General features: G+C 38.6%; 1 protein-coding gene across 2 annotated transcripts in view; it reads right to left on the bottom strand.

Annotated features, from left to right (window-relative positions):
• RNF217 (ring finger protein 217) overlaps positions 1–19,491 on the bottom strand; it is a 63,393-nt gene that overhangs the window by 17,531 nt on the left and 26,371 nt on the right. For both annotated transcript variants that reach the window (XM_054982980.1, XM_054982989.1), the window contains exons 3-4: positions 15,516–15,680; positions 8,533–8,734 (exon numbers count right to left, since the gene is read on the bottom strand). In XM_054982980.1, the coding sequence (XP_054838955.1) occupies positions 8,533–8,734; positions 15,516–15,680 (367 nt within the window). The remainder of the gene's footprint in view (positions 1–8,532; positions 8,735–15,515; positions 15,681–19,491) is intronic.

Here is a 19,491-nt window from a genome sequence, read left to right as displayed (position 1 = left end):
GAAGCAAAGAGCAGGGGGGAGGGGAGCTCTCACCTCTGGTTTTGCAGACAGTCAGGGAGAGACAGTTACTGTTGGCATTTTGAGAGACAGACAGGGAGAGTGCATTGGAGCTTGAATTTTCTGTGTGTGTGGTGGGATAGGGATCTACCTCTTCAAGTTCCAGGGCTGCTGCCAGGCTCTGGGCTAAGCTATTATTTATTACTGGTACCTTTCCTGCTGTCTGCTCAGGTAAGGTTTCTGGGAGTCATGTGGCAGGGATCTACCCCCTCAGGTTCCGGGGCTGCTGCCAGGCTCTGGGGACAAGATATTATTTATTATTGGTATATTTCCTGCTGCCTGCTCAGGTAGGATTTCTGGGAGTGGCGTAGTAGGGATCTTGATGGCTGGAGGAGAGCCTACTGGCCCCCACGAACAACAAACATGTTCGTGAACAGGTCATGTTCGTCAATGTTTGTTGTTCACTGTTCATGGATGGCAATGAACAATGAACACCATGTTCGTTGTTTTTTTCTATTCGGGCCCATGTCTAGCTGTGACTAGCCCAAGGTCACCCAGCTGGCAAGTGGAGGAGTGGGGAATCAAACCTGGTTCTACAGATTAGAGTTCCGCGCTCTTAACCACTACACCAAACTAGCTTCTATCATCTTTTGTTAATATAAACTCACAAGGTTTTGTTTTTTTCTTTTGAGCAAAATTAGTCATTTCAATAAATTTAGTAGATAGTCTTTATTCAGTTTTACAGTACTATAAGCACAGACTTTAAAAGTTTGCATTAAACTCAGGTTTCATATTAAATGAGAATGAAGAGACACTAACAGTGCAATCCTAAACCGAGTTAATCCAGTCTAAGATAACTGATTTTAATGTATTTTAATCCTATTAAAAATCTAAGATTATTTATAATTATTATTCAATACAAGCTAAGATTCTCTGTATGGCCCGGTATGTTATTAAATATCTCATCTTGAAAAAAAATCCATTTTTTCAAAATGACTGAACTAACAGCAGCAATCTTACAGAGTAAGTGGGAACACCATAGGGTGATGAGGGAATACAAGAGATGTAAATATCTCCCTCACTGACCTCAACAGATAGTCTGGAGGAAAAGGGTAGCTGAATGTTCTTAATTTCATTCAGAAACTTTTGAAAAGGGTGTATTTCAAAACTAGACACACTGAAAAACAGTCACATATTGACAGTTTTCATTTGTATTTTTTGCATTCCCTACTGGTAGGAAACCCATTTGGACTATTGTCATCAAATGTTTGTTCATTATGCCTTTGAGACTAGATTAATCAACTGATTCTAAGTATGTTTAGCTGGAAGTAAGTTTTACAGAGTTGTATGATTTAGTACAATGAACTACTATGACCGAATATACGGGACTACCCTTGAAACAGACATTTCCCCAAACAGTTTAGTAAGATACTCCAAGTTGGATGGTTCAGCCACACCAACAAGACAAACTTCTGTCTATTTTCAACATTTTTAAAAAGAATAGTGGTTATACTTCTAATGGGAAGGCTTCTGTGACAACTCCCCCCAAGACTAAATTCTCTGGGAGCAACGTACCATTCTGGTTCCAATGTCTGGAACCTCAAGGAGCCTTTCTCTAAACCTGCCAAAGCTGCCAGAAAGCCTTTCCTGGGTTTCAAGGTAGTCTCACTCACAAATAAACACTATTATTGCAAAAATATCGACATCTTTTTGAACTCTGATGGAATGCACTTTAAAGGTTTCCTAAGAGCAGCACTCAGAAAGCTGGAAGGAATTAACAATTGCCTGGACTGAGAGCTTGATTGTCAGACTGCTCCCTCCTCTATCTAATTGGCCAGTCAGAACAAGCCTTCAGGATGACAGTCGGTTGCTGACAGAATTTTGGGCAGAGAGAATGTGAGAGTCTGACAGGGAGTGAGGAAAAAGAAGTATTTTGCCCTAACTGTAACATCATTGTCTTGAGGGAAAATTCTAGTTAAGAATTCCAAGTATAAAAGCCAGCACAAGCTGAAACTCATTTACACAGCCATGATAGAACTGAGGGTGTTTCTGGCAAAGAGTGATTGTACCCATTCAAGTGGAGGCTCTCATTCAAGCCAAGTAAAGAAAGGTTAATTCTTCTTAGGAGAAGAAGATTAATTCCTGCCCTGTGTCTGGTTCTGAGAGAACTCTGGATCTGTTGTAAAGGGAAAACAGTTTTGAACCAACATCATGAAATCTGAGTTATAAAAGGGAACTCTTTGAAGAAACACTGTTGCTATAACCAAAGTATTAAACAAAACACCTCTCGCTATTTAAGATCAAGAACATAGAAACTAAGCTTCAAGAAAACTATTTTGCCTATGACTTAAAGAGTATTCTGTTCTACCAACAAATTTTACTACAGCTCTTTCATTCCCTGACTGCCCCTATTCCATCGCTGTCTGTTCAATAAAGTTGTTGTTTATTTTGAACATTACAGAGTCTCCAGTGCCATTTCCAACACAAAGGAACTCCTGCTTTTTCCCATCAATTTTCTGAGCTGAGTTAAAAGGTCAAAATTATAACTGCTTATCAGGGTGAGACACAAAACAAACTTTAAAACCACCAATAGAGACATGCTACTTGGGACTGCTCAGCCAAAGCAGGCAAACTTGAATTTTGGCAGAAAAATTTGCATCAGAGTAGAAGAGTAAACAGGGGTCCGTCATAACAACAAATAGAATAAATCTGTTAAAAAGCCATAGTCACAGCAGATCATGTAGCATTAAAATAACAAAGCTAACTGACTAGCTAATACATTCAATATCTGGTTTTGTAGCTTTAAATTGTATGAATTATATGAATTATCTGATATAATTTTAAATTTGTGTGTAAATTGTGATCCACCCTGAGCCTGCTGGTATAGGGAGGGCAGAATATAAATCGAATAAATTAAATTAAATTAAATCAAAGATGGTAGTTCACTCCTGAGCATACAGCAGATACTTGAGTTGTATCATAGGCACAAGGGCTAGCACAGTGAAAGATAACAACTGGAAAGCTTGGTAGAGATACAGGTGGGGCCCCATAGAGCAATAGGTAGATAGAAAAACACAGAATGACCCATGCTCAATTATAGCATTTGGCATGTTCTACTAGATGATCCATGGTAGCCAAAAGAATTCCCCACACCTAGCAACTTTCCAGAAGTCTCTCATCATTACGCCTTTCTCCCTCCTCCCAACTCAAATTATTTACAGATGTTCTCCTGGATGAAGAATCATGGGGAGATGATGAGGGAACAAGAGTGCCTCAGGCCAGGTGCATTTCATCAAGGAAGCTAAGCAAGTAATATTCATGTTAACCCTTTGGTGGAATGAGTGTTCTACTGCACTGAACTTTCATACAGAAATTGCAGAAAGGTGACCATGTCAGCCTGCCTAATCAACAAAAACTATTCTTGTGGCAACAGCAAAACTAACATTTAGTGTGGCATAAATTTTGTAGAATAGGTCTACTTCATTAAATGCATGAAAAAGTTACTGATGTAGATTGCTTCACTTCCAAAGGTACTATATAAATCATAAGTGATTTTTAGATCCGTAAGCATAGTTCCATTCATTGAACAGAGCATTCCTATTTGACTTTCTCTTGAAAGTGGGGGACCATTTGCAATGTTTTTTTAACACCACATGGAGGGATGCAGCAGAACTGAGAGGAAATCTGTCAAGATCAGAGACCATGTCCCTCAAGTAGGCAGAAATGCCTATGTCTATACTAGGATATTGTTGAACCAATCCATTTGATTAGGGTTACGAAAAACAGAAGACAAAACCATGTCACAATACTATGCGAAAAACAAACACTGAATATTCAGTATTCACTCAGAACTAATAGCTAGTGAAGATAAACTGTCATAGTAGGATCAACGAGGTGAACACACACCTAATTACTATCTCTATTACTATCTATCTATTACTATCTATAGCCATTGCTACTATTTTTTTTAGATCTAATTACATTGTGTCAAATTATTTACTTTCTTACTGAGAGCCTGCCTTTCTTACTGAGAGTCAAGAGAGATTAAGAAATAAAAAACAATGCAATCAGATAGCATAACACACCCAACGAACAACACAACAGGACTAGGATTACAAAATTAGAAGACAGTGCAGTCAAAAAACATTCACACTTGACATGACATACCATACGCAATGCAGAAAATGGATTACAAAAGCTGAAGACAAGGCAGCAAAAGTTAGACATTAAAGTGTTACAATATTTCTGTTTATTTTTGCTGCAACAGAGAGAGCCCAATTCAGACTGGAACCATAGCATGTGTTCTCTATAACACTGTCCTTGAAATTCAGTGGTCTTAGGGAGGCTTACTGGGGAAACATGGATAACCGATAGTACATGTAAGTCCCAGGAAGGCTCCTTAAGACCACTGAAGTTCAAGGATAACTTGCACAGTGGGAGCATACTATGGTTCCAGTCTGAATTAGGCTCTCTCTGTTGCAGTTAAAATAAACAGAAATATTGGAGAAATGTATGGATAATCCATAGTACATGTATAAGTTTCTCCAGAGGGGAAAACAGCAGCTTACTTAGGACACTTCAAGTCAGAAAAGTGCATAGATGGCAAGATTTAAACCCATCTCTCTGAGTGCCATAATCCAAATCTGAAACAGAGACCCTCAGAATTAAGTTCTAAGCATAAACAAACCCAGAGCTTGTCTGTCGACAGGACTAGGGCACACACAAGTACTTTGTCACATGCTATTAGGGTCCTAGCACCTCACAGGCCGTGAGGCTACGGAGAACTTTACTGACATCTCCTACTTGAATTCTTTTCACTGGAGATGCCAGGATTGAACCTGGAACCTTCTGAATGCAAGGCAGATGTTTCATTATGGAACCACAGCCATCTTGTAATGGTTTCTCTATTAGGTGGCCTACTGTTTCTGGTGAGAAAGTTTCAGGTTGTGGAGGGGCTTGAAGCTTACAGAGGTGTTTATTTTGTACCTTTCCAAATATCCTTTTTGTTCTCAACTATTTTTGTGACTCTCTAGCCCTTTCGAACAGTTATAACTTGCATGTCTATGATCAATACCACGTTCTACCCTACACCAATTTAATAGGATGCATATAGACTGTTTACACAGGCAAGTGCAGTATTTACGGCAGTTTTCACATGTGTTTTGGCCTCTCTTACAGGTTGAAAAGCATTGAGACAATTTCTATTGGCTTGGAAACATTTTTTTTTACTAGGCCCAGACACGCAGAGAAATGGCTACTTGCAAATCTGTTATTAATTTCATATAATCCCCCGCAGCATCCTCCCCCCCAAAAGGAAGGACCCTCCAGACCGCCCTGAATAAATGGAGACACCCGGAGCAATGTGAGCAGGAGGCCTGCATCCGCAACCCCCGTCTCCACTTTAAATCTCTCCCCTCAGCCTAATAACGAGGAGGGAAAAAGCTCCACAAGCCAGACCAGGCCTCAATTCACCTCCTCACATGCCGTGAGCCCAGACCAGAAAGGGCACCAATGCCCTATATAAATAGCTTGGAGAATCCTGATCATAGAAGAGCTTTTACCCTATTAAGATATGATGTCTTACCCTCTGCTGTCCTGGAAGGAAAATATAAGAAGACACCTTATGAAAAATGTTTGTGCCCATGTGGAGATGGGAGTGTCGAGTCCCTATGACATGTTTTCTTTGAGTGTAAAATATATGATCATATTAGGGAAATATATATTAAACCTATAATTGATAGTCTTCCGGAGAAAGAGAGAAAAAATTATATTACAATCATGTTAGCAGACAGGAATAGGGAAATGACACTCCAAGTGGCAAAATCCTGGCTTAGTGTGCAGAATCCTAGATAAGTATTGTTATTATTTGATAATATAAGGTAATTTGAATTTTAGGTTTTTAAATTATGTAAATTATAGTAAGCAACAATTTTAATGATTGCCTGGATATTTTAAGTTTATACTGTTGCCAAATAATTATGCTTTTAGGACTGATCAATTTTATAAGTAAATTTCTAAAGGTCGTAATTTGTTGAAATATGTACCTTTTAAATATTTATTTTAAAGTGGCGTGTGTCTCGCTGATGTGTAATCATGTAATTTTGAATTGATTCCAAGAATGTGATGGCCTCTGGCTAATAAACGTTGTTGTTGTTGTCATATAATCTTTGTACAACTGGATTTGCTGAGAATAATGACATTTGATGACAATTTCTACCATTCTAAAGTTCATCAGTTGCGGACTTCCAGAATGGAGTAGCGAAGGTTATGAGCAGCTGAGTTATGAGCTCTCTGCCGTGAGCTTCCTGGTTCCTTGGGACTCGAGAATTCGGGACCCCAAGTCCCCCCCATGGAGAGGGGGGCAGGCTGGAACAAGGTGGAGGAGCTCAAGGGGACTAGCAACCCCCGGGAAGCCCCCACACCGGTTCGAAAAGCAAGGACCATGGGAGTAGCCAACATGGCTACGAAACTACAAAAGCCGAAAGTCCGACAAGCGAAAATGAATTGAAGCGAAAACAAAGCAGATTCCTGATAAGACAAATAAAGACAACTGGACGACGGAGCATTGCGACCCTACAAGACTTTCCATCAAGTAAGAAGATTGTTTTATGACTTTACGAGGACTAACCAGCTTGATTGCAAGGCAGTTGCCCAGGCGAAGGCTGGGAAGAGGGAGGAAGGCACGGAAGATTGATTGCAAAGAAAACTCTCTCAATAGAGGTCTGGAAAGCAATAAATCCTTTGAAAATATAAATAAAAGCGAAGCTTTCTACCACTTTGACGAGAGTTTGGACATAACACTTATAAGTAACTTTGTAATGGCTTTCCCAGAAGAAGTATTTTCCAACTTGCAAGAAATTGCTAAATTGATGACTGAATTAATAACTAAAGCAGGTATGATATTTGGAGTGGAAATGGATAAAAACACTATAAAAGATGATAAGGCAGAAGAAATTTCTAAAGGGGCAGACCTGAAAGAAAACTAGAACGGAATGAGGAAAAGTTTAGCCTGCAAAATGGAGGAACACATCAGTACGTCTTTGTAAAAAGACAAGGCATAAACAAGAAAGAGGAGGGGCAACGAAGCAAACCCATGAAGAAGAAGCCCAGCGTACCGTTTCTGAATAAGGATAAAAGAATGCAATGTATCTTAAAGAAGAAGAATAAACAAGAGACCTAACACTATTCTTACTTACCCCTTCCAGAACTGGTTAGAAGATAAGAAGAGTCATCTTTGGAGGTGCAGATGGGAAAAAGACTTGATGTACCATTTTACAGGGAGGAAGAAGAAAAAATGAGAATAAAATCCAGACTGTGATCCAATAATTTAGGCTTAACCTTTTATATCTATCTGTCTCTCTAACCTGTTATACTGTTAAGGGATAAGAGAGAGGGAGGCCAATGGAGCTTTTTGTCTTCTCTTTTTGTTTCTTGTTTGAAAGGGAGAAAGAAGGAGAAACATATATTATGATTTAGGCTCCCTCTCTATGCTTAATGACATGTAATACAGACTTATTGAAAGTTTAGATGTTCTATAACATGTTAAGATTTTGTATATTTACTGTTAATGGATTAGTGATAATGTGATAATTGGGTCTTTGGAATTCTTTAATCCTTCCTAGGCTTTAGCTGTTTTCTTTAGAACATAAACTAGTGCTTAAGCCAAATACTTACCCGTTCTTCCCAGTCTTACTATTATGAAAATTCAAATATATAAATGTAGATGGCTTGGATAAAACAGATGAAAGACCTACCCTCTCTAGAATATAAATTAGTGTTTAAGCCAAACATTTATTTGGTCTTCCCAACCTCACAATTATGAAAATTCCAATTTATAAGTGAAGATGGCTGGGTTAAAATAGAGAAGAGAATGAGGGAAAACTGGTATAAAAATGTTCCTTTTTCCTATATTGATATATAATAAGAATCATTTATCTTTCTGCTTATACTCTATTTTTCTATTTTTATCTCCTATTCCTGGAATGATTAAGGGATTGACAATTTTGGTTAAAATGTAAGGGATTGGAAATGTGATTTATGCATAATATATATAAAGGAAAGAATTATTAGAAATGAATTAAGAAAGAGAGTAAAGTGGATAAGAAAGCATAGAATATAAATAATGATTGCAGAGATTAAAAGGGAAGCTTGAAGGTAGAAGGGGCGTTAACTGGGTATGTGATGTCTTGCTGTATTTATGGATGGATGGATATGTGTCTTGTACACGAATTTGCTATTGAAACCTTTTTGTCTTGTTGTAACCCTTTTCCCCACTATAAAATCCAATAAAAACCATTTATATAAAAAAATAAAGTTAATCAGTTGCCAGCCACAATTTCCATACAATATTTGTCTATTTCCATTTAGGTGAAGAACCCTCAACAACTACATTCCAGTCAATGAAATCATGGTATAATCCAAGTTTATGATGTGTGTTTCAGTACGTGTTTTAAAAAGATGGATAGTGTATTAACCACCTAACCACTTAACCACTTCATAAAAAAATTTATCAGTAACGTATTGTCTTCCACTCACCACAGACAGAGCCTCGCACTAATCTCCTTAAATGTGGTCTCTCAGGGAGGTAGCGGTATTTGCATCCAAATATACTGAGGTTTGATGTGTGATTTCCAAAGAAACGGAGTTGGCGATACCTTTCTCCACAGCGGTAACAGAAATTAGTATTACATTGTGAACAAGTCATGTGGTCACATCCTTCTGTTCTCTGGATGTGGATCTTTAGGAAAGGGAAACACAAAGAAAAAAGTTAGTTTTTAAGTTTTTTCTACACTACAGTTTAGTTAATTTATCTAATACAACCATCTTACGAAGAAATATCTAACAGGGTTCCAAGAAAAAGGCAGCATGAACGGTTGAATTCTATATATGCTCTAAGTAGAAGATGCTGGTGGCTCTTCTCCATCAGCAGGGAGGAAGAATTGGGTGAGACCGCCCTGCTTTCCTCTTCCACTGGCAGAGGAAGTCTGGCAGAGCAAATGGTTCTGTCCACACAAGAGGAAATTTTATCTAATCTGCCTTCCTGCAGCAGCCCCTACCTTGTCCTCTTGTCCCCCAAATCCACAGCATCAACTTTTTTAGAGGATCTAGGAAGACAGGGAAGAATGAAAGATCCATTTCTTTATGAACTACAAGTCTATGACACTATGAGTTTATAAAGCACTGGTCCCTCAAGAAGAAGCGCCAATGATTTAAAGAAATTATAAAACTTTATTTTACAGAAATTTAATCATTATATATGACCACATTGGTACTTGGCAGTTTACACAGCAACAAACAAAAGACAGGTTCCTACCCTGTGGACAAAAATGTGATGATCCCAGGGGGAAAAATGGAGTTTGGAGGGTTGGCCCCCCTCAATGATTTTTTTCCATAATTAAATTAAAAAGTTGCTGATTTATGGAAGATTCATATACAGTTGTTTCCCCCACAATATTATCTTTTAGGTGCTATTTTAATATCTTTAAAATATTTTTAACTACTCTTTAGTCCCTCAAAATAATTTTAGCTAATTAAATAACCATCCAGGACAATCAACAGTATTAGCTAATTATAGTTCCTATATACTATAGAGAGATTCAACAGTCAAATCCTCTTTCCTGCTTCAAATTCCTCCAACTTCTAGAGTACATGAAATCTATGCTCCAAAATAAACACCTTAAATCAACAAACAAGGTAATATGTTAAAAAGTAGATAAACTTGTTTTATCATTATTCTTTATCTTTATAGGAGTGGTCTATAAAATTCTAACCTCTGTACAGGAACAAGATTGAACAAGTTCTCGCCTAGATACTTACAATCCAAAAGACACAATCTTTTTTTCAGTCCAGGTGGATATTCAGTTCAGTGAAGACCATGGACATCAAAATGAAAGTTTGGAATTGGAAGCTATTTATCTTTCAGAAATAAAATTAGAATCCAGTAGCACTTAAATTACCAAAAAACTTTTCCAGGGTATAAACTTTCATGAGTCAAGTTCACTGCATCAGATCTGGAAACTAACATTATTGACTTTTCCAGAGAGTCGTCTTCTCTAGAATCCACTTATTTGTCTTTTTGGCCATCCATGGTAACCGCAATACTCTCTTCCAATACCACATTTTGAAAGAATCTATCTTCTTCCTGTTAGCTTTCTTCATTGTTCAACTTTCACATCCATACATAGTAACAGAGAATACCATAGTTCGGATTATCTTGCTCTTGGTTCCCAAAGAGACATCCTTATCTTTAAGGATCTTTTCTAACTCCCTCACTGCTGCTCTTCCAAGTCTCAATTTTCTTCTGATTTCTTTGTTCCAATCTCCCTTTAGGTTGACAACTGAGCCGAGGAATAGAAAATCTTGAACAATTTCAATTTTTTCATTGTCTGAAATTCAACATACACAGCACAATCCTATGTAGCTTGATTGTGAAGGAACTCCCACTCAGTTCCATAAGATTTGCGCCCAACTAAGGAGCAAAGTTTTACTTTTAAAAAAACCAAAAAAAGGTCAAGACCAGTCCTCAAGGGAAAAAGAGAAAACATGTTCCACAGCAGCATATCACACATGGCAATGGGCTGCCCCACTGATAATGAGGAATCAGTAGAATGACTCATCATTTTTAATAGGGTTCAGTTCTTTTCAAGGGTCCTGAAACTACACAGGTAAGTCTGGTTCTATATGGACAAAAACAAGTTCAAAGTTGGAAAGGAGGGTAGGTTTTTCTCTGTAAATACAGATATGCTCAACAACCTGAGTACTGGAACCGGATTTAATTTATTTATTAAAACATCCTGGTTTATCTTACAAAGGGGAGCTAATGTGACTAACAACAAAGTTAGTCAACATGATGCATTTTAAATGCCACTTGGACAAAAGTGACCACAATTTCAACACAGATAAATCAAATCCTGAAAAAAATGCTAATTTTTCTTCTTTTTGAAACCATTTTCTTATTTTTACAGGTACTAAGTTGATCCCATACCTTCTATTTCACTGCTGACAAAAGAATTCTGACCAGAGTAAATGAAAGCCACAAATAGCCATACCAAGATGACCACAAATTCACAAATGACATACTATCACCCAGGCTTCAAAAGATATTATAACCTCTTTATAAGTTCATTATAGTTACAAGAAATCAAACACATAAATGAATCAAACAAAATGTGTACTTTTTTATTCTGACTAGCAAAAGCCTGCAAGGAAGGAGTGTACACCACTATCTTTCTTATTCTGTCAATTCTAGCCTATTTCAGAAATCTTTTTGGGCTTTGTACAAATATAACAAAATGCATGAAGTTTGTTTTTAACTATTTAACTAAAATTAGGCTCCCTTGGAGAAAACGCTAAAAAATAAGGGAATCATCTTCCCAAGGAATACGAATACTGATCACAATAAAAAACCATCAACTGTTATATTCACAAATAACAAAAGTGCTCCAGTGCATACAGTACAATAAATAGTAATAAATAAATCATTCAAGTAATAAATAGATCATTTATACATCCAATAAATATACATCCAATAAATAGTACAATCAATATAAACTCATAATTTCCTTGAAAATGCTGCTACATTAATCTGCGTCCGTCCATTCAAGTCCTTGTTTAATTCTCTCTTTTCCTCTTTTGCAGGTCCAAAAGAATTAATCCACCACAGGATCCCAAAGGGCACCAAGGTAAGTGAAAGTCTCTCTGTATTTGTAATACCAATATAACAAGAGTCTCTTATCTTACAGATTTCAAACTGGCCGTGAGACGCTGACGGTGTTAGCTCTGCCCAACAGACTGCTAGCCCTTCCCGTTTCGCTGTGCTTTTTCAAGGGCTGATGTTTACAACTCACATGAACGTGACCGTGCAATTTTTCAACCAATCAGATGTTCAAGTACACAAGTGAAATATATATGTGTGTTATGTGCCTTCAAGCTGCCTCTGACCTATGGTGATCTTATGAATGAGAGACCTCCAAAAAGTCCTATCATTAACAGTCTTGCTCATATCCTGCAAAGTGGAGGACGTAGCTTCTTTTATTGAGTCAAGCCATCTCATTTTGAGTCTTCCTCTTTTCCTGCCTTCAACTTTTTCTAGCACTAGTGACTTTTCCATAGAATGTCTTCTCATAATGTGACCGAAGTACGATAGCCTCAGTTTTATCATTTTAGCTTCTAGGGAGAATTCAGGCTTGATTTGATCTAGTACTCAATTATTTGTCTTTTTGGTCATCCATGGTATCTGCAAAACTCACCTCCAGCACCTTATTTCAAATGAATCAATTTTCCTTCTGTCAGCTTTCTTTACCATCCAACTTTCACATCCATACATAGTAATGGGGAAATACCATAGTTTGGATTATCTTGCTCTTGGTTCCCAGAGAGACATCTTTGAGGATCTTTTCTAGCTCCTTCACAGCCGCTTTTCCAGGTCTCAATTTTCTTTTGTTTTCTTCACTGCAGTCTTCCTTTTGGTTGATAATGAGCCAAGGAATAGAAAATATTGAACAATATACAAAGTCAAAAACCAGTTATTCTTTCAGAAATGAAACCCCATGGTCAGGAAAATAGTAAAGAGTCCAATAGCACCTTTAAGACTAACCAACTTTATTGTAGCATAAGCTTTCGATGCATGATGTATCTGACGAAGAGAGCTGTGGTTCTCAAAAGCTTATGCTACAATAAAATTGGTTAGTCTTAAAGGTGCTACTGGACTCTTTACTATTTTGTGACTACAGACTAATACAACTAACTCCTCTGGATCTATGGTCAGGGAAAAGGACAGAATACATTATCACTACCAGCAACTGCAAGTCCCTAGGCCAAACCTAAGCCCTGAAAGATATGTTTGTTTCTCCTACCCAGCTGCCAATTCAGAAGGTTGAGTACTATGAAGAGTTTTTGGGGACACTGCCAATCTGAAAATTGGGGTCGGGGGGGTACTTATATACTGGGACATTTGGAGGAATATTGAAAAATGTTCCCGGAAGCAGTAAAAAACTACGAGTGAAATAAAAGACAAGGTTTTACTCAAAAAAGGTAGTATGAAATTTCTATATTAGAAAATCTAATGCAATTTAGATAAATAACAATTACTACAGTATACATAAACAGTGTTTTCAAGGATTTTTCTGTTTAAATGTAGGTAACATTGGCAACAATTAACATGCTGTCGTACATTATTACAAATACATTATTAAAGCATTCAGTCTTTTCAACGTTACAGAGTTAAAGATACATGCACTATGGTAGCATAGAGTGCAGCAGTTTCTAACGCTATGCCAGATAGTACAATTTTATATGCTGAGTTATAAATGATGCATGTTGTTAAAGTAGCTTAGGTTTGATAGGAAGGCAAGAATTGTACATATTTCAATTTCCCCCCAAACTTAGCAATGTAAGGATTCTCAGATACAGATTTCTTAGTTGCAGAGATCAGTTAATTGGAGACGGACCCTGGAGTTTCAAACACAAAAAATTCATCAAACCAGTAATTTTCTTACTGTTGTTCTCCTGCTGAAACACAAATTGGTTAAATGACAGATATAGTAAACCTGGCAAAATAACAGGTGAATGCCTGAGGGAAAGGAATTCAGAAGCTCTTAGCTAAAGTAGGTGTTGCCTCCTCACAAGACTATCCTCAAAAAGTACAGTATCTCTTTTTCAGCTATCATGATAGTCACATGCACTGGTGCTACTGCTGAGCTATGCAACCTCTCTAGCAGGAATTCCATAGTACAAAGAAACAGTTAATACTTTGGTATTAACATAAAACAAAAATCTAGCATTTGCCCACATTAGTCACTTCAAACAACTGCAGTGTCTTCCTATGCATGCTCTACATTGTCCATATAGCTTCAACTATATAAAAATCAGAATAGAAATGAGAAAAAAACATCTATTTGCTATAAGCACAGCCCTTGAGTGACAACTTGTGCAGCTTCCATTCATCTTACAGGCAAAATTCCTGGCAAAAGTGCTCTGAATCTTTGAGTGGTAATCTAATTTGGTTTCTCTCTTTTGTGTGTCACACCTTCCCACAGTCTTTTGTTTGGGGCAGGTTCTCAGGAGTTCCTCCTGGGGAGGGGTACCAGTTCTCCTAGTGTTTGTTTTGGACTACAGCTTAGGTCACCTCATGAATCTTTAACACCACCATATCCTTTGCCCCCCCCCCCCGGTGCAACCTGTCTTCCCACAAGTAAGCCACAAATCCCTGTCGGAGTGATCCATTGGTCTCAGTCGTCACTCCCACCTTTTGTCTGCAGCCCCTGAGCCTCTTCCAGATAGCCCTGGGCCCCACTGTATGCCCATCCTCTCAGAAGGCAAGTGTGGCTCTTCTGCCCTGCTATCAGAGGGTTTACTGCTGGTCCAGGCCTCCAGAAGCTCCTTGTGTGCTGCCTCTGCCAAAGGCCTTTCCTAGACTGTGTTAGGTTCAGCTGTGCCTGGCTCTGCTGCACCAGGCTCTTCTGTGCTGGGCTCTGCCGCTCTTCCCTCTCCCATCCACAGCCATTCTGGGCCTTCTCTTTCCCCCACAGCTGCTCCTTAAGCCTCCCCCCGGCTGTCCCATCACCAGCCTTTGAAAGTCCCAGTGGCTGGCCCACCCCTCCAGCAGCATACTACTGGTCCAGCTGTGTTTACTTCTAGTTAGGGTGTCAGGAGGAGCACCCAGCCACCATCCAGACTTTGCAGGGCTGCCTGGCCAACCACAGTGTGTTTTCTCCTTTCTACAGACACCCCACCAACGAATAATAATAAAAACTAAGCTGCTTAATGATACACACGTACCAGGTATTAACTGTTTTTAAAGAAAAAAGAATCAAGTTACATTCAAAACATTTATCTGTCAAGGAAGCAATTTTGAAATATATTTGTTTTGCCCACAACTTACATGAGATGTGAACCAGGAAATCCCTGGTTCAAATCTCACCTCAATCATGAGGCATGTTAATCTTCAGATCTAATATACACTGTATGTAAAATAAGATGGTAGACCAAGATGGTATCAATAACAAATTAATCTTCCATCTACAGCCACAATGGTGTAGCATTATTTCTGTTTTTCAACTACAAAATACTTTTTCATACTTGTACTGCTTGTTAAGTGAGTCTCTCTTGTTCCCTTGCATCAACTGTTAATTCTTTGAACCAGTATAATGCATACTGAATTGCTTGATAGCACCTGTAATTCTACTTCCATGACCCTGACATTCCACAAACATCACACCTGTCTTGACAGATTGTAGGGTTTTGCAAAAAGTGTTTTACACTGGAAAGCAGTAATATTAACAGCTTCAAAAACAAGCCACAAACAGAAGAGTGGCAGCAGATGAGCACTTTCTGAAAGAGGAGCCGTTTCAGGGGATAACAAGGATTAAATTATTTTGAATTTAACTCGAGCAGCAGCAGTTCCTTAGTAAACATGAATTCTACTGAGCAACAATGCACAGGAGCCTGCATTTGGAAAACTCCACAGACTATTCAAGCAAAGAACAGAAACATACTTGGAGCATGTGCTAAGTGCTTACCTTGCACTTTGGGCACTTCTGAGCATTTCTCTGCCCATGTTCAATTTCACTGGCCCAGTGACGCAACAGCTTGTCTCCCTTTTTGTACTCTTTGCAGTTGACACCTTCATGCCAGGGAGAGTGGCACTTAAAACACCACACAAATTGGCAAGATGGGCATTGAATCTGTATAAATAAAAGCACAAAATAAATATTTGAATAACCGACCACTAAGCATGTTTAGGAAACCACAACTGAAGAGAGATGACCTTTTCACATCAAAATTAATTACCCCATAAGCTTCATTTAAGCTTTCTAAATAATTCAAAATTAAACTAGCCAATAAAAGCAACTGACAACTGGTAAAGCAGAAGAACTGAGTGAGCATTTCTGAGAACTGTATGGAGGGCCATAGTGAAGTAAGCCACAGTATCTGATTCAATAATTTCTCAGCTTCTTAGCTGCATGCATAATGCAAGTGGAGAGAAATGAAGCCTGAGATGTTCTCAGTTCTTACCAGTCAGAGGGCAGGCCAGTAGCTGGGCACCGAGAAGCTAAAAAGTAGCTCGGATTAGGCCTTAGCAAGAGATTTGAAACCACAGTGTGGTCACTGACTAATACTTTTCACATCTGGATCATTTATCACTGTAATGACAGCTCCTTTCCAAGCACTTTCTTTTAAGACTGTATTCTGATATCATAAACTAACCTCTTTCTTTGACAGATAGGAATCTAATTAATGATCATGCTCACATACTTTCTCGCCTCCTCCCTTTCACATGGAACACTACTGAAGACTTCCTGGCATTGGAATGCAAGTCATATGTCTGGTCAACTTAAATCAGTCTTAAATATATTGTAAAATAATAGCAGGGCTTTCTTAGAGGGGGAACACTCCAGAACTATGTTCCGGCAGCTCTAGAATCTGCCCACATGATTATTTCCTCCTTCGGCCCCGTGCAGAGGAGGCTGAGCTGCTCTGAGTTCATTCTGCTCTCTTTTCATTCCTCTGTGAGAGGTAGAGACCAAGCGAGCTGGGGCCCGGCACAGGCTCTGCAGAGGAGGCTTAGCTGCTTTGAGTTCATGCTGCTTTTTTTCATTCCTCGGTGAGTGAGTGAGCGAACGAGAGAGAGAGAGAGAGAGAGAGAGAGAGAGAGAGAGAGAGAGAGAGAGCGCACTGGGGCCCAGCACAGGCTCTGCAGAGGAGGGCTAAGCTGCTTTGAGTTCATTCTGCTTTCATTTCATTCAGGGGTTTATGTGAATGTGTGTGCTGCTTTGAGTTCATTCTGTTTTATTTTCATTTGGGAGTGGGTAGGGCTGTGTGTGTACATGTGCTGCTTTGAGTTCATTCTGCTTTCTTTTCATGGGGGTGGATGGGGCCGTGCGTGTGTGTGTGTTGCTTTCATTCTTTTGTTGACATTGTTATGGTTCCCACAGCATTTGAATGCAGATTGGTTCTGTGTTAGTTAAATATATCAGTTATGGTTATTCCAGTTTTATGCTAGGAATGGATACGTGCGTCCATGTCACAGAAGGCTTTCATCAATATATTCATCAGCATATAGGTGATCTTATGTCTTAATAGCTGTAACTCAAATGGTTCTCCCCACCCTCAGCTGATTAACACCACTGAAATTGCAGTGGACATATGGGTGTTAAGGAAGTTTTTATGAATATTGTTTGTCTGGGACATTGGAATATTTATGAGCATTTCACAATGTCACAACAGCTTAACCATTGGTAAGGTAGAGTTGGCAGGTAACAAAAAAAAAAGCAATTTTAGACTAAGTATAAATCTAATGCAGATAAAGTTGAGTATCTAATTTTGATTTGCTGCAGTAAAGCAAAACCCTTCCTGAAAAATTGAAAATTCAATATTAATTAAATTAGGAATTTCAGACTCTGTGGAATTTTGAGAAATAATTTTGGATTTTTTTTCTACGCTGGCAGAGGGTATCTGTTAGAATTTAGATTTGTGAGAGGGGTTTTGGATTTTTAGAGGCCCCCTCCTTCTTGCATATTTTAAAATATGATTCCAAAGAAATGAAATGTTTGGGAAAGGGAATGGAAAATTTCACTTTTTGTAGAGGATACAGAAAGGAAAAAAAACCCTTTCTCATAATAGTGTAATTTCCCAAGCTTACTAACATTTATCTCATCATAATGCATTGTGCTGGGTTCTAGGAAGCAACGTTGCTTCCAGAAGTAACGTCATCACGCATTTCCGGGAGAATGAGCGCTTTGCGCATGCACATGTGATAACAGGGAGTTTCACCACCTCTTTTCCCAGAAAAAAAGCCCTGAATAATAGTATCCTTTCAAGTAGTGCATCATTAGATTGGACTACAGTCTTGCCTAACTAACACAGAGATACATATACTAATGTGTTGGATGTTATTTTTATGTATGAGCTCCCCAGTGTTCTTTCTGGTTTTTAAAAAAGGCACTGGGTTTTTTACATAAGGTTTCACTTATTTCCCCAAATTCTCTCCTCAGCTCTTCAGAGAGCTCCCCCCAAGCCAATGCGCCAGTACTCAGTAATGATGAGTATTGCCATTAAAAAGCCCTAGATCTGTCTGTTTTCTAGTATTCTAGATCAAATAAACATTTGCAACTTGTGCCTCAGAGAAAGGAAGTCTAAGGGCCAAGCTACAAGTGACGAATGACACTTGAACAGCAAGTGGATTGAGTGGAGGGCAAGTGAACAGGGAGAAATACACTTGCTGTTCAAGTGTCATTCGTCACTTGTAGCTTGGCCCTTAGTCAAATTCCACAAATAATACCTCACTATTTCAATTGGTCTTGACCAAGCCACACAACAGCGGGCCCTTTCTTTAGCCTGAGAACTTCTGATAATTTCAGGATCAAAATAACCAGGATAAGAAAAAGGTTAGTAATGTAACAGCTATTACGTTTTCTGGCTCCTAAAGGAGACTCAATCAGGGAATGTTTCATGTAGCCCAATCTATCTCATCCATTGTATCCTTTAAACTTCAAGATGTGTTCTGCCTCACTGCAAAGGAGCTCGTACTTGGATGGGGGATTACCAAAGACAATTCTGCAGAGGAAGGCACTGGCAAACCACCTCAGTTTCTTAGCTGCTTTGAAATCCCCTTGCTGGGGGTCACCATAGGTTGGTTATGACTTGATGGCAGCATGTGTACCCACATACACACATGTTGCCCTAAAGGCATTATCTTTCATCTTTGCTCAGAAATAGAGATTTAACTGTACCTTACAACACAAAGAACCACTAAAGTTATTTTGTATTGCAATGATAAAAGTTACATTTTCTGATTAACCTATTTATTGAGATGCTTTTATAATATTCATATTTACAAAGCTGAAGTTTCTATTAAAGTACTGCTTCTGCCAGTCAAAAAGAAACAGCTCAAAAAGCAGCTGAACTTTGAAATATCTGTGCCTATGCAGATAAGCCTGGAGCTTGGCAATGCATACTGTGTAAAAGTGAGTCATTACACAATCAAGATGTTCCACTACTTTAAAAATACGAGAACAAGTACATCTTGCCAAAAGACTCATTACAGTCATAGATGTAAACAAAACTGGCTTTGACAACACACCACGCACAGGTCAATACTATGGCTTGGAAATGACTTTTCTATTGATATAAGTGGAAGAAGGGGCCCCTTTTCACCTCTGCTGGGATTGTGGAAAAAAAGTCATGTAAGGCGGGACTGCAGTGAGAAGGAGAAATAGGAAACGTTGCCCATCTTCCTTTTTACCACAGTAGAAAACTAGTAAGATCCAATTCTACACTCAACCATTTTGCAGTACCACAAGTCTGACTAAAAGTATTTGGGGAAAAAACACACCAGCAATTCTGAAGCAGAAGCAAAGAACATGAAGCAAATGCACTACGAGGACTAAGGAATTTTACTTCCCTTCACTGTGAAAAATAGATACATAACAAAATCAGGAAAGGAATATAAACTGCTACGATTCTACAAGCTCAGCCACTAAAGTTAATAAACAA

This window comes from Eublepharis macularius, chromosome 1 (genome assembly GCF_028583425.1).
Source record: "Eublepharis macularius isolate TG4126 chromosome 1, MPM_Emac_v1.0, whole genome shotgun sequence".
Classification (NCBI taxonomy): domain Eukaryota; kingdom Metazoa; phylum Chordata; class Lepidosauria; order Squamata; family Eublepharidae; genus Eublepharis; species Eublepharis macularius.
The sequence above is the reverse complement of the archived record's forward strand: the minus strand, read 5'-3'. Positions and strand labels throughout refer to the sequence as shown.